Source organism: Poeciliopsis prolifica, unplaced genomic scaffold (genome assembly GCF_027474105.1).
Source record: "Poeciliopsis prolifica strain line A6 unplaced genomic scaffold, Auburn_PproV2 SCAFFOLD022, whole genome shotgun sequence".
Taxonomy (NCBI): Eukaryota; Metazoa; Chordata; class Actinopteri; order Cyprinodontiformes; family Poeciliidae; genus Poeciliopsis; species Poeciliopsis prolifica.
The window spans coordinates 4627344-4648905 of NW_026562397.1; the positions used below are offsets into that span (position 1 = coordinate 4627344).

Genomic DNA, 21562 nt, shown 5'->3' on the forward strand with positions numbered 1-21562 from the left:
TTAAAAGCAAATAATGACTAGACAAAACTAAATTAGAGATATCTAGAATTATAATTTTGACTAGTCAAAATTCATTTTACGATATCTCTAAATGAATTAGAGATATCTTGAATTACTCAACTTTTCTATTTAAGATATCTTAAATCAACATCCTGACGAGTCAAAATGACATTACTGATATCTTGAATTGGCATTCTGTCTAGTCAAAGCGTCACTGATTTACGTGGCAATTTGAAAGTTTAATAAAACAATGAAAAATAGAAAAAACGAAAAAAGATGTTTAAAAATGCACAACTTTCATGTTGAAAATGGAATTGACAAAGCAGTTTTAGCTTTTCAAAGTTGTTTTTAAGTGCATTCAGTTTGTCAGAAATGAATAAACAGGACATTTTTTGCAGACCTCATTAGCAGTCTTATAGTTTATAAAGTCCAACATTGCCGAGCTCTTTCTAATTTGTGGCATTCATGGACAATTTTGTGCAGGAAACATAAAAGGCAACAGTTTGGTCGGCACAAAGGGGCTTCAACGCCATTCTTAATTCGGATATCTGAAATTGTACTTTTGACTAGTGATAATTACGTTCAAGATATCTCAAATCGTAATTCCGGATACGTGTCTCGTCAAATTACAAATCCAGAGACGTGATTTGAGATATCTTGAAAGAAATTTTGACTAATCAAAATGTAATTGAAGATATCTTGAATTATTATTCTTACTAGTCAGAATGTAAATGCAGATATCTTAAATTACCATTCCGGATAGTCAAAATGTAGTTTTGTCTAGTCAAAATGCATTTTCAGATATCTGGAACGTAATTACGGATAGTGAGACGAAACCGAATTTATGTTAAAACGGCTTGCCATACTGGAACAGTGGGCGGAAAACCATCTTACGCAGGTGAAAACGTGATGACACTGTGCCCACGTCTTACGTCAACTCAAAATCGAAGAGGATTTCTCCAGGCGTACACTCCTTATTTTCTGTATCCCAACTAGCATTTTTGTACATACGCTTATTCAAAAATGTTGTGTTCAAAACAACAGTTTGTCGTCACCGCCAATGGCAATTCTTAAGGGTTATCATGCGTGGGGATGAACGTAAGTGTTCCTGCCAAGTAAGCTAACGTAACTGCAGCCGTTAGCTGAACTATCCCTACTCTTCTGTCGAGCTAGCTGTGGATTAGCACTTTAGCCTAGCTCGCTAACCAGGCACATCTGAGAAAGGTAAACAAATTTTCAAATTCCATGTATTGTAAGTAACAGCTTGTGGATACTTGTGTTGATATTTTACCATCACCTTATCTCAAGAGGAGTTACCTTTGGTTGGACCGTTTTCGTCGCAAATTCTTTAAGTACCAACGGAGAAAAGGTGTAGCAGCAGCGTCAACGCAAAACAATACAAATCCCGAATCCCTCACCAGAGACTAGGCCGACCGGGCTAACTCCAGTTTACTGCTACTAAATATGCTCGTCTGCTTGAGGACAAGTTTTGCTTTAGTTGTCACTGTTAAAATCACAATTCACACATCCACGACTTCCAACCTAGAGTCGACATATGATACAGAGCTGAGTTTTTATTTTCTAATGCTAAGTGAGATACCATTTTGGCCGTGATGGGAGTTAGCTCTTTTGACATGTATTGAAATCTCACATTCCCTTCGCTGTTTAGATGTGCAGAACAATTTTCTCTTGAGCAGACCATTTGTATTATAATTATATCACAGACAGACAAACGGTGCTTCTCGTTTTATAACAGTATAGTTTGGAGTAATGCTTTTTTTTCTTTCGCTGTTAACTAATACAGACTATAATCGCCCAAGGAATAGTTGATTTATTGGTTTTCTTTTACAGACGTTTCTTATTCTTGTTGGAACACGTGTTTATTCAGACATACGTGGGAAGCAACTTTTTGAATACTGACCTCTTGAACTTATGTCCCATTCTTCGTCACTGGCTTTGCTTGCATATTATTTCATAATTGTCAGCTCAAATTTTTTTCTCAGTGAACTTTTTGAACTTTCGTGTTCATAATTTATGTACTTCCATAGGTGAAAGAACCTGCTATTCCTAGAAGTTGCAGTGATGCCACACTCATTTTGTAGCATCACTTCTCAGCCACAAGCTTCAATGTGTATTCTGTGTGTTGCGCAACACAAAGCAACACACAACTGTGAGCATGAATGCTTTTACAAAAAGCAATATGGAAAAAAAAATCAAACATGCATTGGTGTTGAACTTGTGTAGTAAAAAAGGAAAAATGTTGAACACACTTTGGAACCACTTAGACATATATAAATGTCTAAGATACTCCGTGTTTATGATACATCAACCTCATAATGTTTGAAACTCTTCCACTCATTAGTTTTAGTGATTTTGCTGACTGATATTTGTTAACATATTTATTATCCAAGTACTGTATTTATACAATAAGATAAGGTAAACTCAATTTTTTAACTTGGTGACTTTTACTATATAAACAGTCGGTTGCACTGGGTTTTATGTGTGGTGATTTGGAGGACTGCTGGTTATTTTAGTAATCAATTATTCTATCTGTTTATTCAGGCGACTAATAGGCTAAAAAATATAGGTGAATTCTGCAGCTTTTTAATTTAACCACTTAAGCCTCTTTGTACAATAGTAAAAATACATTCATAGATGCAAATGGTTCAATTCATTTTAACATTTTATTGCATAAAATACAATAGCATATCATTCCTTTAGTGTATGCTTGATCATTTCCAGCAAAGGATGTATGAGCAGATTTAAAAATGCTTCCGACTTCAACATATAAAAAGCGCCGCCCTTTCTACAGAACAGTGTAGATTCAATCTGTTGACTTTTTTTGAATCAACCAGTTATTAATTGGATCGCAAGAATTGGAAATTGAGAAATTGGAGATTTATTTGACACAATTTAAACTGGATGAAGCTAAACCTATGCAATTTCATGTATATTTTTTTAATTGTTAATGCAAAATAAATATTTTTTGCAGTTTTGCTTAATTCCTGCTCTCAGTGTGTTGTTCCTTCAACAATTATCCTTTTTCGTTTGAGTGTGTATCTTCCAGTTAACGATTATTTGATCTTTAAATTAGTTGACGATTATTTAAATAATTGATTCATCATGGTTTCTTAGTGATAAATATAGGGTTTAATACAAATGTCCATCTCCTTTTCAAGATTTTTTTTTTTAAATTGCAGCAGTTTTAAAAATTATGCGTTGTTTTCCTTCCAGCTAGCAGCTATATGGTACTTTGTGTCAGCCTATCATAAAATCCCAGGTTTGTGGCGCTGTATGTGAAAATGTCCTCAAACACAAAAATAAATACCATTGATTTAACACTGATATTAATTTTTAAAATTGTTTTAAAAATTGCATTCTTAAAACAATTTTGAGAATTGTTTTAACTTTATTTTGTTGATCTAAATAGGGCACAGATGACGTGAAGTAACACAACTCCTCCGTCGTGAGCCATTACCTGCTTCGGCCGACGCACAGTGACCCTCGAGACATCTGAAAAAAAAAAGAAAAAATCCCAGACAGCATTCGTGTCTGCAGCTCCTCCAGCACCTGAACCATGTGAGGGGGCCCCCTCGGTCCGACCTGAGGGGAACCCTGGACTGTTGAAACGACGACCCCTGACCCCCGCTGTGCGGGGAAGGACTCATCCCGTCTCAAACTTCACAACCCCCCCTCAGATCCCTGCCCGCACACTCCCACTCTCTGCACGCCATGATGTTCCGGGATCAGGTAGGTATCCTCACAGATTGGTTCAAAGGCTGGAATGAGTGCGAGCAGACGGTGGCGCTCTTGTCGCTCCTGAAGAGGGCGTCCCGCACGCAGGCTCGCTTTCTCCACATCTGCCTGGAACACTGGCTGGCAGACTGCACTGAGATCCACATCCTTGAAGCTGAGGCCAACAATGCAGGTAACTCCGATTTACCGTTTGACTTAAGGGAGTGAACAATTAATCAACTTACAACTATCGATTACTAGTTTATTAGATTTAAATTAGTTCCAATCTGACATTTAAGGTCTTCAGTTAGAGCTTCTTTAAGTTTTGTAGTTTGGCCACCCTCCAGCAGAGGGCAGAGCCAGATTATCTGGGAGGAAAGATGGCATGACTATTTTTGAAGAAAAAAGAGAGGGTCCAAACAGAGTCCAGTGTGAGATGTAATGTTTACTTTATGCTGTACTGTTTTGAATTATAAGTACCTGAAATAATCTTTTAAGTTTGCCCCTTCAGCCGAGCTGCTTGACAGAGCTTCTTAACAAAAAAAAATACAAAGGTTGGGCTGATGTGACAGAAAAGTGAAGGGGATAACAGAAAAATAAGCACGGTTGATTTTGAGAGCTGTCATTGTCGTTTAAAGCGCTTCATGGAGTGAAGTTTTCATATTCTTGCACATAAATGCTCTCTGTTCTTGAGGAATTAAATGTGTAATATAGTTTATTGTTTTTCATCTTTTATTTTTCTGGTAAGCAATGTCTTAAGAGGTTTCTGTTTTGTTATTTTTAATATAGGTTATGTTTCCGTTTATTCAGTCTATTTAATACCACTGACCCAAAATATTGTAAAAATGTAATTATGTTGGGCGCAGCTATGATGTAAAGGACAGCTGGGACACTGGTTGAGTCCCAGCTGTTGATGCATGGCTTCCCCCTCTCATTACCTGCTTTCCTGTCTGACCACTCTCAAACAAAGGTCACCAGAGCAATCCCTTAATGTTATGGAAAGACTCGATTGTCTTAATACAAAAGAAAACTCAGGTTTTTAAAAATCAATTAATTGTTAGTTGATTGACAAGATCAGTCGACTTCAGATTAACTCAATAATTAGTAACTGACATCCCTTTCGTCAGTTACTATGTTTTGCTACCTATAAGTAACTGATATAATAATGTTTTTTTTACTTTACTAAGTAGCAAAACATTCATTAATTAATTTATTTTTTTTAATATATTTTAATCAGCAACCGTCAGTCAGTGGCATCAGGAGCCAAAAGAAAAGGTGGTGTCCCTGCTGCTGTCCCACTTGCCACTGCTTCAACCGCGTAATTGCGAGGCCAAATGTGAATACATGAAGCTGCTGCAGAAAGTGTTGACTCACACCATTGAGAGTAGCCTTTTCGTGGAGGAAAGCCGGCAGCTGCTCTCTTATGCACTCATCCACCCAGCCACCACCATGGACGATCGCACCTCACTCGCCACGTGGCTAAACCACCTGGAGGACCACCTCTCCGGTGGCTATGCATCCAGGGCGCCACCCAGTCCTTACCACCCGCGCCAGGGCTCGGACGAATGGCCCGGCTCGGCCGAGGCCCTCGACCCGGGCAACACGTGGCCGGACAAGTCCCCGTCGTCCAGCACGTCTCCCGCGGGCCAGAACGGACACATGCCGTTCCCAGGCGGGCTGTCCTCACCAATCAGTGGCAATGGCAATAACACAGGTATGGGTGGTAAGCTGTTGATTTGAGAGTCGAATGTGTTAGAACAGTGTTGGCCGCCAGGGGGCGTTATGAGGGCCTCAGAAAGTTGGAGACATGAGAAAAAATATGCAAGAATAAGAAAAAAATCTGAAACCTATAAATTTTTTATCATAATTTTTGTTTTCTGACTTTTAAGCATTTATTATTTTCTGCCAAAGAAAAAGACCAAAAGATCTGCTGCAAGTAAATAGATTTCTTTTGGTCTGGTCAAATAAAATGTTGTGATTTTATATAAAATATTACATACTTTCTTGAAATCACAAGAAAATTTGATTTTCTATTAATAGTCATAATATATTATCTAGTAATATTTTCTGCCACAGAACTCATGACCATCTAAAATCAAAGGTATGACGCAGCATTTATGCTAAATGCACATCCTAATTTCTTAAACAGTTAATCAAAAACTTTCTAAAAGTTGATGTTTCTTTGTATCTTTTGTCGCATTGTCTGAGGGTTTCTAAAGTGGGTCACTGGCCAGCGGTTAATGCTCTGTGGGGGGCCATGACACGGAAAGGTTTGGGAACCCCGGTGCTAGAATGCCGCTTTTGTAATAGAGATGGCTACGAGTGTTAAAAATATGGTTGCTTTTGATCGCTTCTCCAGGTCTAGTCGGACACATGCAGCCAAGCCCTCTGAAGAAGCCCATGCAGGTCATCCCTTCCAATTCCCAGACCTGTGGCTCAGAGTGGGGCAGCCAGGACGACGCGGGGGGCGACAGAACTTCATCTCCACAGACCACGCACCGCTTTCACCTCAGAGCAGCATCGCGTCTTCAGGTAGCGAGCAGACAGAAGAGCAGGGCTCCGCGCGCAACACTTTCCTGGAGGACGGCAGCGGCATGAAAGGTCAGAATTATCTCCTGTTTGGCTCTGGTCACATTCACCATGTTGTACACAATAGTACAACCTTAAAATTAACTGTGCTTTCAAGATTTTGTGTACTTTGTTATGTTGATTCGTTTTGTCTTTATCGCTGTTTAGAAATTGTGAGCAAAACTTTGATTTGCGATTCTTTCTGCAACCCATGGCTCGTCAGCCCCAACCTCTTCAATCTGATTTGAGAATTATGTTATAATGTTATTCCCTCATCAAAAACATTGCCTTAGTGCTGCCTTGTTTTTTTTATGCATGTTTAAGAAATCCTTTAATCTCCTATGGCAACCATTCTGCTGTGGTAGTTTCGCCTTCAAGGCGCAGTTCCTCCTCATAGCTGCAGTTCCCAAGCTTTTGAGCTTCCACCTTTCCATCACTCCCGCGCTCAGTTCCTTCAGACTAGCCTGCAGCAATTAACAAACACTTGGTGGAACTGAGTAATACAAGCAAGTTGTCTGTGCAATGCTGGTAAAAAGGATGTTAAAGGGTTAATAGAGGAGCAAAGTCATGATGACTTCCTGCAGGTGGAGTTTCAGAAAGAGCAGGAATTTTTTAAGAGTGAGAGGTTACATTTAAAAGGTTAAATTATGAAGTTAATTTAAATTATACTTCATATACATTAAATTTTTCTAACAACTTGATTGTGCTATAAAATGTTACTATGTGCCTGCCACTTGAAAAAGCTCTAATCTAGTTTGACTGCATCATGTGCATCCATTTTTCACCAGTAAATTTACAATAATTCAAAGCCTGACTGGGTAGCCTGTGTGTGAATGTGCATAATGTTGTAAAGGAAAATATGACCAAATATGTGAATCTCCCTACAAGTACTGTACTTGGCTCAACAGCACTTTATTTTGATTGGCAGGTCAAATGCTGAAACATATAAACACACATAAAAGAAAAAGAAGACCTACAATTTTTGTTGCATGAACCTACTTGCCATCATATTAAAGCTTTGATTCATAAACTATGAGAGTCTTGTAAATCATATATTGTGTATTGAAAACAAAATTACTACACAGCTACCACTGTATCTGTAAAGGAAAGCTGCAGAACGTTATTTTACATGGCACAGCTCTTAAACAGAAAAAAACTCGTAACTTTCAAAATAGTACTACAGTTGTAATGACAGCAAAAATCCAACAATCAGGTCTTTTAAACTCTCTTGTCATTTATGTCCAATGGGAGCAATAATTATTACCCGCGTGGCTTTGTTTACAAATGGTAGTCTGCTTGCAAAAAAAAATAAAAATAAAAAAGCACAATGTGAAAGCAAACCGCAGCAAACAAAAAAAAAGTCAGCTTTTTTTTTGCGGATCAAGGGACTTTCCCGGTGTGAATACTCCCTTCGCCAATCATTAAAAGGTTGATATTTTTTAATCATCTGACTGACTGTGCTAATTTCTTTTTTTTGACCGTTCTTCGTCCTCTTTGCAGATGTTCCTGCATGGTTGAAGAGCCTTCGCCTTCATAAATATGCATCCCTATTCTCACAGATGACCTACGAGGAGATGATGATCCTTACGGAGCAACATCTAGAATCTCAGGTGTTTCCATTTGTTCTGTCATATTCACTGCTCGTCTACCGTGATTTCTGTACAGTCTTCAAACCCGGTGATGTGTAAGCTTCCAATGAGGCGTGAAATTAAACAATGAACCCCACAGTTATATTGAGCCGGTCACACATTGTAGGAGATGGTCGGATACTTTCCCCCTCCCCTCACTTTCCTTGAAACAGACGGTGATTAGGTTTGTTATTTAGTGACTGTATAAATTGCTCAGCGTGCTTTGAAGACACGACTTCACACAGCAGTCTGCTGTTCGTCTTCTGTCTTGTTCAGAACGTCACGAAAGGAGCGCGACACAAGATTGCGTTGAGTATCCAGAAGCTGCGAGAGAGACAGAGTATACTCAAGTCTTTAGAGAAGGTGAGTACTTCAGCTTCCTCTGAAGTTAAAAAAAGACATCAAACATCTAAATTCAGAGTGTGCACGTCCACATTTTTGACATTCATGTCCTCATGTCTGGTCAGGATATTTTGGAAGGGGGAAACCTGCGCAGCGCCCTCCAGGAGCTTCAGCAGATCATCATCACACCCATTAAGGCCTACAGTCCGCCCAGCACAGCACAACTCGTCTCGGACTCCTCCACTTCCTCAACAGACGGCACAAAAACAGGAGCGGACAAAGAAGCGACGACTGAGGACTTGCAGTCCCACAACCCACCTCCCTGTGACGGAGACTCATCGGTCGCGCCCATCTCCGATGGGGACATAGTGGGACAGTTCACTCGTGTCATGGGAAAAGGTAACACCATCAACTTCTCGGCTTCAGATTGTTACTGATTGGAGTTAAAGTGGGTTCATAGGTCAAATTCTATTACTTATTTACAGTGTTTTTTTTATTATTTATGCTCCCCAAACAAACCTTTTCAAAATTGTGTCACGTTACAATGACAATCTTCAGCGTATTTCATTGCTATATTCATTTATGTGACACAGCAAGACAAAGTTGAGCACTTTGTCTTGCTGCAAAGTTGGAAATGCGGAAAAAATATGCACAATTTAAAAGCAAAGAAGAAAGAAACTAAAATGTTTATGCTTTGGGATTGAGCTCTGCTTCCTGAGCCATATGTTTGCATCACAACATTTCACTGAAAATCCATTTAGAGAATTTGCACATCTAGAGACTAACGATAGGTCCAAAAGTTCTGATTTGGATCCAATCGTACAGATTTGATTAGAATAACTTTACAGCATTATTTATGTCTTAAATCAGACTTTCTATTGGTCTGGATTTTCACTGGACCAGATTAGCTTGTGTATATGTTAAACTCCAAACTTTTCTCCACTGGAGCTTTGGGTGTATGAAAATATTTTATAATATTTTATGGGAACTGTAGTTCCCATATAATTTTGACCCCCTCAGATTGGACTTTTAATATTTGATACAATAGTATTATTATAATTGTACAGCAACACAAGTCCACATCAAACTATTTACATGTAAAAAAAAGTATTTAGGCTGTTAAGTATTTTTCTTCCACTAAATGGTTACATTCTGCTTTGTTAGTCATTTATATGAAATCCCACTTGACGAAATGTTAAAAATTCTTACACATTACTCATAGAATCTTTATTATTTGTCAGATGTAAATCCAAAAGTTATGACCTTTTCTCTATTTGCCTCACATCCTCTACATGTGTGGTGATATAAAGTATTGTTTGGCCATTTCAGTGTGCACCCAGCTGCTGGTTTCAAGGCCAGATGAAGAAAACATCAGCTGTTACCTTCAACTTATTGAGAAGTGTCTAGCACATGAGGTGAGAATTCACTTCGATTTTTTTGTTCTTGGTCAGCATGTTGCATGCAAGCCGTATCAGTTATTAGAAACTACATTTTTAGAGGCTTTTTTTTGGGGTATCAGGCTTTCTCAGAAACTCACAAGAAAAGGCTGGTCACCTGGAAGCAGCAGGTCCTCAAGCTGCTGCGCCTGTTCCCTCGGAAAGCTATGCCGGACATGTCGGCGTACCGACAGAAAGGGTGAGGCTTCTCGCTTTCTTTCACCTTTGATCTTTTTTTGTCAGAGTAACTTAATGCAACCTCACTGAATTCATCCTGCTCTTTCCTCTATGTAACTTCCTGTTTCTGCCTGTGCTGTTTCAGCTGGAACTATGGGTCAAATTCCCTGCCCACAGCAGGCTCTGTGAGTGGGGGTGTTACCCGACGGGGCCAGAGGCAGTTCCCAATGACCCCTCGTAGTGGACTCCCAGCTGGGCGCATGTGTCTTCCTGGCGGGATCGGCGGAGCATCTCCACGCCACACACTTGCTAATCCTGCGTTGGCAGTACAGGGCAGACAAGTCAGTATTACTTACAGGGAGTAAATAATGGCTCCTGCCCAGCATAGAGTTATTTGAAGCTAAAAGTGAGGTGTCCACTCATCTGTAAAAAAAAATTAAATTTATGTATGTAAAATGAAAGTCTTAAAATGCCTTAAATTTCTTTTTAAAAATGTTAGTTGGCCTTAAATGTTACTTTCAATGTTATCTTTTTAAGAATCAGAGTTTGTCAAATTATTTTGGCATATGTCTGAATGATTAGCAAACCATTTCCAAAAGTCTGAATCAGATTGATAGGACACAGTGTTGTTTTTCCTCCACAGAACCTGTGGTTTGCCAACCCTGGGGGCAGCAACAGCATGCCAAGTCAGAGTCGCAGCTCTGTGCAGCGGACCCACTCGCTTCCTGTCCACACGTCTCCACAAACCATGCTCATGTTCCAGCAGCAAGGTGGCGCACATTAGCCAGTTCATTTTTGAACCTTGCAGACAGACATTGCATATTTAAAGGTGTATCTCAATTGGACATAAGAGAACAATTGAAGAACACTATTACTTCTTCTACTGCTTAGACAATGTACAAAGCAGACTACTTTCACTCATACAACTCAGTATCATGTAACACAATCTGTATATTTTGATTTACTATACTAAGCCGCATTTTAAAAAAAATCTCTTAATACTATTTTAGTAGTAGTACTGTATTATTCTTAAGTATGCTTTGGTTTAGTTTTTTTCTTGTTTTTTTTTTCCCATTTGTGTCTTGTTTTTTTTTTCCCATTTGTGTGAGTATGCACGCCCCCACTTACTTTAACTTGCTGCTGACACCTGGATGTCAACTATTTTCTTTGCCAACAATTTACCTATTTTTCATTAGTTGATAAAGTGGAATTATTTTCTGTCTCACAGCATGCTTTAATCCTGATTTTGTAAAATAATAATAATAAAAAAAACCCACATTCATCTTCTTTCTACATGTAAGAAAAACATATCGGACATTTAAAAAAATTAGCGTGAAAAAAGCAACAAAAAGCAAATGATCTTAATGTTAATTTTTTCCCCGTTTTCTTAAGAATGCCAAGTTCCAGGTTCTGACCTGGAGATCAACCCCACGCTGGAGTCACTGTGCCTCAGTATGACGGAGCATGCCTTAGGGGGTAAGTGTCCTCACCACACATCCTGAAACCTTACATGTTTGTTCACTCAAAGAACACCAACTCGTGGTGTGCTTGATAGGAAATTATGAGAAACGGCCGTGCAGCCAGAAGAAAAATACTAATCCCTGTTTGCGTTTCCTTTGCAAATTGGCGCAAAACTTTGTCAACATTCTAATGGCCGAAGAACAAAATTTTGCATAATTAAAATTACAAGTCATTAAAAAAAACACACCGGGCCGTCATCCTCCAGCTACTTCCTGCCATCGTCTTCTTGTTTGTTTGTGTCAGTGGCAGCATCTGATTGCTTATCACGTGACTCGTAATGCAAAAAAGTGTTTCATTGCAGTATTGTGAAATGAACCACTTTTGATACAGACAAAAAGAAAAAAGATCACTCTAGTGGCAAAACGTTTTATCAAAGAAAACTACGTATCTTTCTATGCGTCCTCAATGAAGCTGATGATGTTGTTGATGATGATGATGATGATGACAGCTTTTTTTAAATTAGCTTGTGAACTTTACGCAGATTTATTCTCGAAATGTCAAATTGCTCAGTATGGTCAACAGAAACTCAGCAAGTGAGGGCAACCAGAGAAAAAGGCTTCAACTTGTAAGGGAAGTATAATGTTACAGATGAATATAGAATTATTTCAGCTGATTGTGTCACTTCCTGTATTTTGCTATGTATATCTGCACCCTAATAGGGAATGAACTGTTTAAAACTAAAAAAAAAAGGATTAAATAGATGGTACTGTTTAAAAAAGAAAAGAAAAACTAAAATGGCATCCTAAAGGTGGCATATTTCATATCCACTGTCTTGAATACAAAAACTGTGACTGCAATGCATTCATTAATGTCAGGATTTGTGGAATGTTAAGATTACAATGGAAAACTAAAAAAGAAAATGATTTTTTAATACATACCACCACCTTCTGGACAAGAGATGCAATTTCACCCCCCTGAACAATTTCAACATCATCAGGGTTTCCCTGCCTGCCACTATTAAGACTAATATGTATACAGTCAGTGCAGGCTGTTACCTAATTGTGTCTCATCTTCTTCTCAGATGGAACTGATCGGACATCAACAATATGAAGAGGAAAGAAAAGACACTTCATTTGAGGCCTGCTCGGTTCAGCACAAAGACAGACATGATGCTTCAAAAAAGACAAGGAAAACAAATTACAAACCCAGGCAACGCAGTCACTACAATATGACAAAAAAACTGTGTATATGTTCTTTAATATTTTTGTACTTTATTATATACAACTAAGTTTATTAAAAATGGAATACAGATGATTATTATATTGTGGAACAGAGAAACGGTGAACTGTGTCGGCTGTGCCATGTCACCTGCAGCAGGACTGTGACATGGTCGTGCAGCGGTTCAGTTTACCACAATGCGGAGAAAAAGAAAACAAAAAAAAAAAAAAAAAACGAGCAGTGGACCGGTGCTGTCTTTAGGGGTTCTGCCCTGAATTTGCTCTTCTTCTCTTACTGCCTTGGAACAAGGTTTTCTATCCACAACACACTGACAGCCCCTTCACCCGTGTTCTAGATTCGACAAAAATAATAATAATAGTAATAAATTTCCAGCCACAAGTGAGGCACTTTTATTAACTTATCTTTGATATTGGGCACTAACTGTAATTGGTCATCATGGTACACTCTCTGAGGTTTCACCTGGAGATTGGTGTTAACCTTCTAATCCTATAGGCAGCTCTAGTCAGGGCTTTAAAATTAGGCTGTTTCCTTTTTTTTTCCTTTTTTTTTATGTCCTCGTTGGAGATTTCGTTGCACAAACGGAAACCAGAGGACCAAACAGGAGTGACAAATAGTTCGTATTTCAACTTTAGGACATCTCTTTTTGTTTTGCTTTAACATATAAATTAAAAAAAAAAAAAGCAACTGTCCTCCTCTAAGCTTCTACAAAGCCAAAGACCAGGGTTGTGTGTTTGTCGATTTGTGAAAGATATTTGTAGTGAGTTGCAGCAGAAACAATTAAACGGAAAAAAAAAAAAAAAATAGCAGAGTGAAAAATTATTGCCAGCTGCAACTTGTCTTTTATTTTAACGTCCTATGTCATAAATGATGATGAATCTCATTTTGTGCCAGGGAAAACCCGACAAGGGGTGAAGGGGCGGCTTAGAAAGAGCTGGCTAAGTTTATACCGTGCAGGTATAAAAGCGAAGAGGTCAGAGCGTTTTCAATTTACAATCCAGCGAACGCTAAACGCAAAAGGTTCTCTTGTGGGGAACTTTGCGATTGGCTTTCCGAAAACGTTTAAGAAACGCTCGCAGTGCCCTCGTCCTTTAAAAACGGCCAACGTGACGATTTGATGAATCATTCATTCTTTTTTTTTTTCTTTTTATTTTGAGGTGCTTGACGATGTCCCTGTTTGTTTGTTTTTTCCGTTTGTCTGTGTTTCAAGTCTCAGAGCTCCCTACGTTATCATCTGTTATCAGTGTTGAATCAAAAATTTCTCTTTTTTTTCCCCCCCAGCCTGTCTTTGAATGTGACAGAGCCGGAGGTGCATGTTTGTGTGATAATGGACTTTTTGGATCACTTTTTGGTTGCTTCATAAGGCAGGGAAAAGAGAGAGTGAGAGAAAAAAGACATTCTTATATTATTTCAACAGAGCCATAGGAGGTCTGTCTAGTAAAGATGGTTATTTACAGATATCTTTTTTTCCAATTGTATTTTTTACTCTTCCCTTGATATTGATGACTTGTGCTTCTTTTCTATAATCGCATGTTTTGCCACACTAATGCAGCACTGTTGTAGATAAGAGGACATGATGGCTGACGGTGCCAGGTGTCGCCAACAGCTAGAGACATCTTGCAACAGATGTTGTGTTCATATCGCCTAAATGTCACTGTTTACATCTTTCTGGGATTATCCCCCGATTCATAATATTTGATGTCATGAGTAATCTATTGTCTCGCTATGTAACGCATAAAAGAACTGAAGCCTTCTCGATTTCGAGATGGCTGGGTGGAGTCTAAAAAAAACAAAAAAAAAAAAAAAACAGTCCTCTGTCTGCAAATCTGTGGACTTCCAAATAGCACTCAGTTTTTTCCCCCCCTGTTTATACAAAGTCTGGATGATGCGGTGAGGAGAAAGAACAGCTTTCTCTAGCCGTGCGATTTCAAACTGTTAGCTGTCCATGTCCTGATAAAACTGTTCATCTGGTGCCTAAAATGGAAAGACTCGAACCATTTATTTTAGAAGTGGCCGCATTCTAGTCATGGATTTCTTCAGAGCAGGCTCTCGGATTGATCTGACATATTAAAAAAAAAGAAAAAAGCATTGCACCCACAGTCTGAACTCCAGTTTGTGGGGTAAATGTGGACTTTCTGACACGCAATTGACTTTTTCTTTTAACTGTCCACCACGTTCATCAGCTGTGTTGTTACAAATGGCTCAGATTATCCTTTTCATAGCCTCTGTTGCTTTCAACGGCCTATTTATTACATTTAATGGACACAGAGGTACAATACAGATTTCTGCAAGTGTGTGTTTATGATTCTGATGCAGCAGGGGATGACGATGCTTATCTGAGCCAAAAATAAAAATGATGCGCTGAGTCAACTGAAACACTATCAACGGGCCAAGGAATACGTTTACTCCATGTTTACATTCCAGCGATCCAAGAAATGAGTTGGGGGTGGGGGAGGGAGAAATGCATTTCCTGAGTTCAGCCTGGTATTAGGAATCCAGTAGAAGAGATGCAGAGCTTGTCATATGGAGACATCTACCAAGTGTTGCCCAGGGTTTATGATAGTTCAATTTTGCAGCCAGCTGTAGGTCAGACTGCGCGCGTGTTTATCGTGTACAATTTATATTTAATTATAAATAACTTTTCCCCTGACATTTTCTAATATTTTGTGAACCTTTTGCATCACATGCTTTATTCTACTTTTTTACTGTCACTGTTGTGTGTGAATGGTCTGAAGTACAACATCCGTCGGATCATGACAGTCCAAATAAAGAGGTTCAGTTCTTTTGCAAACTGAAGCTGTGTTTTGTTGTTTTTTTTGTGTGTGTGTGTCCACTCTTGGATTGACTTTTGTACGTTTGAGAATTTCATTCGTATGAAAATGTCCTGTTTGCTTTTATTTTATAAATTTGCCACAGTTTCGTGTGGCTTTCACTTCCGAGTCATAGGTAGTTCCCCCTTCCCTCCCCTCCCCGCTCCCCCGTCTTCTGTTCGTCAAGCTAACAGCTAGCTTCCTTGTTAACGTCCTTACTTTATCAAGGGAAAAGCCACGTAGTTGACATGGAAACTGCATTGCAATTGCTCGTGGTAGGTTTCAGTTTTGTGTATTGGCAACAAAAGTTGAGTTTTACGAGTTGTTTCACCATTAAAACTAAGTCGTTGCTTTCCGGGAGTTAGGAGTAGCCAAGTTAGCAGAAAGCTAGTGGCAAAGCTAACTTAGCTTGTACCCAATGAAAACAGCTGACTTAGCTTAGCTTAGATGCTAACTTAGCAGTTGCTGTTAACATTTTTCAAGTATTTCTAAAGCATGAGTCATCAGTAAACATGCGAGAAACAAAACTAAAGATCCCCCAACATTAAGCGAGAGTTAATATTAGTAATATGTATAAAGTTGATGCACGTCCGAGTCTTTCTCGAAATCCCAGTAACTTAGTCTGATTTAAGGAGACAGAACCTGGTGTTTTAAGTACGAGAAAGTAAGTTAACATTACAGTGTTTGGCTTTAAACGGAAAATAAAATGAGGAGTGTCTTCATCGGGATGTTTTTATACCACGCAGCCTTCTTCAGAATATGAAGTTGTTATAATAATGTTGAGTCGTTTGAGCAACTTCAAAAATTTTTTGAATGAAAGTCGAAAACTTGGGGTTAAATCTTAGCAGTTTAAGTCAAAAACTGTTGAGCTCGTTTTAAATATAGGCGGATAGATGGACTCACCTTAAATTGAATGAATATGCATATTTCTATCACTTTTTAATTCAACCAAAATTATATAATAAACACTATGTGTATCACCAAAACTATTCCGAGTCGAATACTTTTGCATCATTCACGCTGTGCATCGTAATCTGGATTCGATGGATAATGTTTCAACGCAATAACTAAGGTTTTTTTTCCTGGTTCCAGCGCCTAAAATTTTCTGGTATTTGTCTGAAAATCTTGAGTGAAAACAGTTTTGAGTCAAAAAACTATTTAGGTTGTTGAGATTGCATCAGTTTTTTGTGTTGTGATGTAAAGCACTTTGAAATGCCTTGCTGCTGAAATGTGCTATACAAATAAAATTTGACTGATTGATTGATCAGTGCATATAGCAAGCCTTTTAGTGATCCACGCCACTGAGCAAGGCAGTGAATTAGATAAACAAAATAACAACCATGTTCGAAGTGTGTGGCCAGAATAAAATATCAGAATACTTCAAATAAAAATCCGGAAGGAAATTAGAAAACAGGCCGTCATTGGGTCTTTGCACATTAACATCCAATGCATCAAGGTAGAAATGATTTACCAGACACGAAATCAACTTTCTTCCATCTCAGGCTTTGGTCCTCAATCTGTGACAGAGGTTAGCTGAAGACAATAGAGGATAGGAGGAGCAAGGACTCAAGGCTGCAGCCTTGTGAAAGCATCGTCTTTTTGGTGGTCATAAATATATATTTTTCCCAATAAATTGTGTTAAATTGAAAAGACTATTTTTTTTTACATTTCTCGTACGAGACTGTTGGACTGCAATATTTTAAGACTTTTTACATACGGTCAGCATGGGTCAAATTTGTTTGTGCCTGTGTGGCATAAATTTTTTCTCGTGAGTTGTAAATTATACTTTCATTTTTGTTTTTGCAGGTTGTTCAACACCTTGCTGGCTACTGTACTTGGACATTGATAGACATCTGAAACTAGTGATGTGGATGAAAAACGTGCCTAAAGATAACTGCATATCCAGCTTGTCCTATGGCGACTTTCTAGAGTGGTACAACTGTGACTCCTCCACATAATCTATCATGTCATTACCGAATGAGTCGGGAAACAGAGGGAAGGAGCGAGAGAGGGGAGCCCGCCCAAAAGTGAGACAGAGCCGGTCGGAGGAGAGAAGAGACTCTGGGGGTGGTCGGAAAGGCGGGAAGGGGAAGAAAAAAGGCCTCTCCACGCACGACGCTGCTGCCGAGCGACCCGTCAGTGACGGGTTTGAATATGGCGAACTGTTGAACGATCTGGAGGCCAGGAGCCAAACCTCCTCTTCCACCTCCCCGCTGAAGGAAACCTGGAAATGGCAAGACTCGGACGTGGCGGGGTCCACTCTGGGGCAAGGCGTCACCGCCAAGCAAGGTCAGGGCACCGTTTGCTCTGCCGCAGAATTACCTCCCCTGGGCGAGGCAGAGGGCCGAAGCTCAAGCAGCAGCCGCACTCTCAGGCAAAAAATCCAAGACGCAATGGGCCAGTGTTTCCCGATAAAGACCCACAGTGCTGCAGCGGCACCTCCTCCACCCCCGCAGGCCTTCTCATCATCAGCTGCCTGCGCCTCCTCCAGGCGGAAGATCCATCTCAGCGAACTGATGTTGGACGACTGCCCGTTCCCCGTAGGGTCAGAGCTGGCTCAGAAGTGGTATCTCATTAAGCAGCACACAGCCCCCATCACCCAGGCTCCCCTGTTGGATCCCGCAGTGGTGGTGTGCAGCGCCCCGACTTCGGCGACGACCGCCGTGGAGGATGTGGACGACAAGCTGCGAGAGCGCAGGCGCATTAGCATCGAGCAAGGCGTGGAGCCGCCGCCCAACGCCGAGATCCACACTTTCGAGGTGACGGCTCAGATCAACCCGCTGTACAAGCACGGCCCCAAGCTGGCTCACGGCATGAATGAGCTGGCCGGCACCGAGGGCGCCTCCGCTCACCAGCAGCAACAGCTGCTTCTCCAAAGGCAGCAGCAACACCAGCTCCTGCTGCAGAGCTGCTTGGACACGCTCGACGAAGTGGCAGCCTCAGCGTCCGCTTCCCTCCACGCCTCGGATGCCGCCTCCGATCCGCCGGTCGACACGGAGGCAGCGGTGGCGGTGAGCAATTCGAGCTCGAGAGCCGCCGCACTCTCTCTAACCGAGCACCAGACGCCCCACGAAGGCTACCGCTTCCACACCCAGATCGACTACATTCACTGTTTGGTGCCGGACCTTCTACAGATCACCAACCTCCCGTGCTACTGGGGAGTCATGGACCGCTACGAGGCAGAGACGCTGCTGGAAGGGAAACCCGAAGGCACCTTCCTGCTGCGCGACTCCGCCCAGGAAGACTACCTGTTCTCTGTCAGCTTCCGGCGCTACGGCCGCTCGCTGCACGCGCGCATCGAGCAGTGGAACCACAACTTCAGCTTCGACGTCCACGACCCCAGCGTCTTCCACGCGCCCACGGTCACGGGCCTGCTGGAGCACTACAAGGACCCCAACTCCTGCATGTTCTTTGAGCCCCTCCTCTCCAACCCCATCCACCGCGCACACCCGTTCAGCCTGCAGCACATCTGCAGGGCGGTGATAAGCAGCCGCACCACGTACGACGGCATCAACGTCCTCCCCATTCCGAACGCGCTGAAAAAACACTTGAAGGAATACCACTACAAGCAGAAAGTGCGAGTACGGCGGATGGACACGTGGTGGGAATGAAGAAGAATAGAAACTGGACTCAACCAAATATTTAAAAGTATTTAGCTGTATCAACTCACACAACACTGTATTTATTTATTTTATTCCTGCTGAATCTCATAGCAATTGTACTAAACCACACTGACGAGGCATCGTGTAATCTCACTGATCTTGCACATCCAGAGCGATGCTAAGCTGAAATTAAACAAACAAGTTTCAGACTCCTGCTGCTTCGAGGACTGCATCTCATCTGTGTCTTCAAGTGTGACTAAATCATCTTAATTAACTGATGATGAGGGTATGAATCAAGATGATTATAATGGAACTGCTCATCGATCACACACTGAGCAGCTGAAACGCGTCCTTACGGGGATCGTCACTGAGGTGCTGCAAGTTTTACACCGCAGTGCAGAAGAAGTCTTTGTACTTGAGCTTTTTTTTTTTCTTCTTCACATTTTGTCACGTCACAAACCACAGATTCCACTTTTGTTCTTAAATTTGGACCAACATAAAGTAATGGATTATTTTAGTATTAATATTGACCTTCATTTCACCAGGTAAAGCCCATTGAGATTAAGAGTGTTTCCTCGTTTTGGTCCAATGGGGACCAAAACCGCAGCATTTGTTCCGTTTTCAGCTGGTGCAGTTCGCTCTCACATCGCACTGTCAAACCAACCGGACCGTTTGAAAACCCTGCATCGAGAACCACTGAAGGAAACAACACAAAACCTCCGGAGAAGATATGAGCGCAACTTCCTCCTTCTTGTAAACAAAATGGAACAGCATCAGATTTTAGCAGCTGTAGGATTTCCCGTCTGTCCCCGGCAAGAGACCACGAGCCATTTTCCCACTAGCGTTAGTCTCGGGTGTTTAGTTTAGTAGTACTTACCCAGAATGCCCTGCTCTTATAGCAAGAATAAATTAGTGAAAAGATTAATTAAAGCGTTTATGGACAGATGAATCCTTCTCAAAATTAGTGGGAGCAGCCTTAACACATTTACTGAAAACAGGATCTTTAACTTCACGGTTTTCTGTTTTTTTCCTAACTGGTTCCTAGAAGATGAAGCAGGAAACAGAAAATCCTTCTTTCCAACCGGACCTTAGGCACCGAAAGTAAAAAAAAAAAAACAAACAAAAAAACAAACTGCACCTTATCAGTGATTGATGTAATTAAACTGCATGTAAATCCAGCTGTTCTGTGAAGACCTCAGGTAATTGTTAGGGAATATTGCTGCAAAGCTGCACCATAAAAACCAAGAATCTCACCTCTCCGGATTCTGAAAAGAAACGGCACAAATTTTCAGTCTGTCGTTGTGGAAAGCTGGTAGAAATGTGGCTGCACCTGTTCTTTCAGAAGCTGCCTCTACAAGCCCTAAAACAGTGAGTAGAATACAAATGCGCGACTCAGAGTTTTATTTGTGTGACGAAATATGAAAAAGCTTTCAGCAGCAGTGTGTTTTGTGTTTTGTAATTCTACGCCATGAAACCAATCGTCACGTTTGAGTTTTAGGTCAGTATGCTACCCTCCTTAAAGGTTTGTGTGCTATACTGAAGCAGCCCTGTGCTCCGTCATCAGTATCCTGCAGCAGAGTACAGGACTACAATTACAGGTGAACATAAACCCAGACTCCTGACTAACACTGAACTGCTGCGCAGTGAGGCATTTAACTGGAATTTGGACAAAACTATTTTCCCCAAACTTCATTCCTGCTCTCATTGTTGACAAAAATAACTAAATTTCTAAAAAAAAAAAAAACCTGCCACTTCTTTTGGTCTTCATAATTTCAAATGTGGGCTTTGAATCTGAAGTAGATGGTTAATAAAATGTTTTTTTTTTGTTAGGTTTTTTTTTTCAAATTTGTTAAAAAATACCACTTTGTTGAGAGAATATAATATGAGAGATGATTATGGAAAAAAAAGCTCCTCTGGCTTCTTGTCGTCTTATGACCATCTGCCGATATGCAGCCAGGCGGAGGGTCTTAGCGTAGCAGAACCTGCCGTGAAAGCTAAGGCCAGTTAGCATGCTACCAGTGGCAGCAGATAAAGAGTTTCCCTGAAATGGTAAAATGTTTCTCGGCCATTCACACATATATCTAGCGCCACATGGACAGACATGATTGACAGCCAGAAGACCCTCCTCCTGGCTCTGATTGGTTGTTTCTGACCAGTGTATTTCTTCAGATGGCAGTTAGACCACAAAGAGGAGGTACAGGAACTTATCTTTTTTACAGATTATCTGTCTCATGTTATACTGATGCAACAAAATGACAGTTTTAACAAATATGTAATATATATTATTTTTATGTTTTTTGTGGAAGTTATAAAACTTGTTGGATATATGGAGATTTTACAAGCTAGTTCTTAATTTGAGGAACGAAAGTTTAGTAAATAAATAGGTGATTAAATATTTATGGATGTGACCTAAATAAAATGGAAAATACTCTTAAGAATTACATTTTATATCTTTAAGTTGTTCATTAAAAAAAAAGTTAAAGCAATAATTTATTGCATTCATGATGTTAAATCTGCTTCATCAGTTTCAGCCGTCAGAAATAACCAATCAAGCTTTGAGTGAAAGC

At 40.4% G+C, this 21562-nt stretch overlaps 2 protein-coding genes across 2 annotated transcripts; both read left to right on the plus strand.

The window, feature by feature from the left end:
• Positions 1 to 929: 929 nt before the first annotated feature.
• LOC129369753 (protein Smaug homolog 2) lies at positions 930 to 15379 on the plus strand. The gene is given in 14 exon segments (XM_055045351.1): positions 930 to 1224; positions 3431 to 3928; positions 4973 to 5449; positions 6095 to 6193; positions 6196 to 6336; positions 7804 to 7913; positions 8208 to 8294; positions 8399 to 8672; positions 9603 to 9688; positions 9793 to 9908; positions 10032 to 10227; positions 10530 to 10656; positions 11279 to 11362; positions 12429 to 15379. Coding segments are annotated over 13 exon segments (2022 nt in total). The 5' UTR covers positions 930 to 1224; positions 3431 to 3732; the 3' UTR covers positions 12458 to 15379.
• A 180-nt stretch (positions 15380 to 15559) lies between these two features.
• Positions 15560 to 19214, plus strand: socs9 (suppressor of cytokine signaling 9). The gene is made up of 2 exons (XM_055045353.1): positions 15560 to 15668; positions 17200 to 19214. The coding sequence occupies exon 2, from the start codon at positions 17358 to 17360 to the stop codon at positions 19002 to 19004; it is 1647 nt and encodes a 548-aa protein (XP_054901328.1). The 5' UTR covers positions 15560 to 15668; positions 17200 to 17357; the 3' UTR covers positions 19005 to 19214.
• The last annotated feature ends 2348 nt before the right edge of the window (positions 19215 to 21562 follow it).

Bases quoted from the DNA above. Each gene is read 5' to 3' on its own strand.
- socs9 (XM_055045353.1), top strand. From the start codon at position 17,358: ATGTCATTACCGAATGAGTCGGGAAACAGAGGGAAGGAGCGAGAGAGG.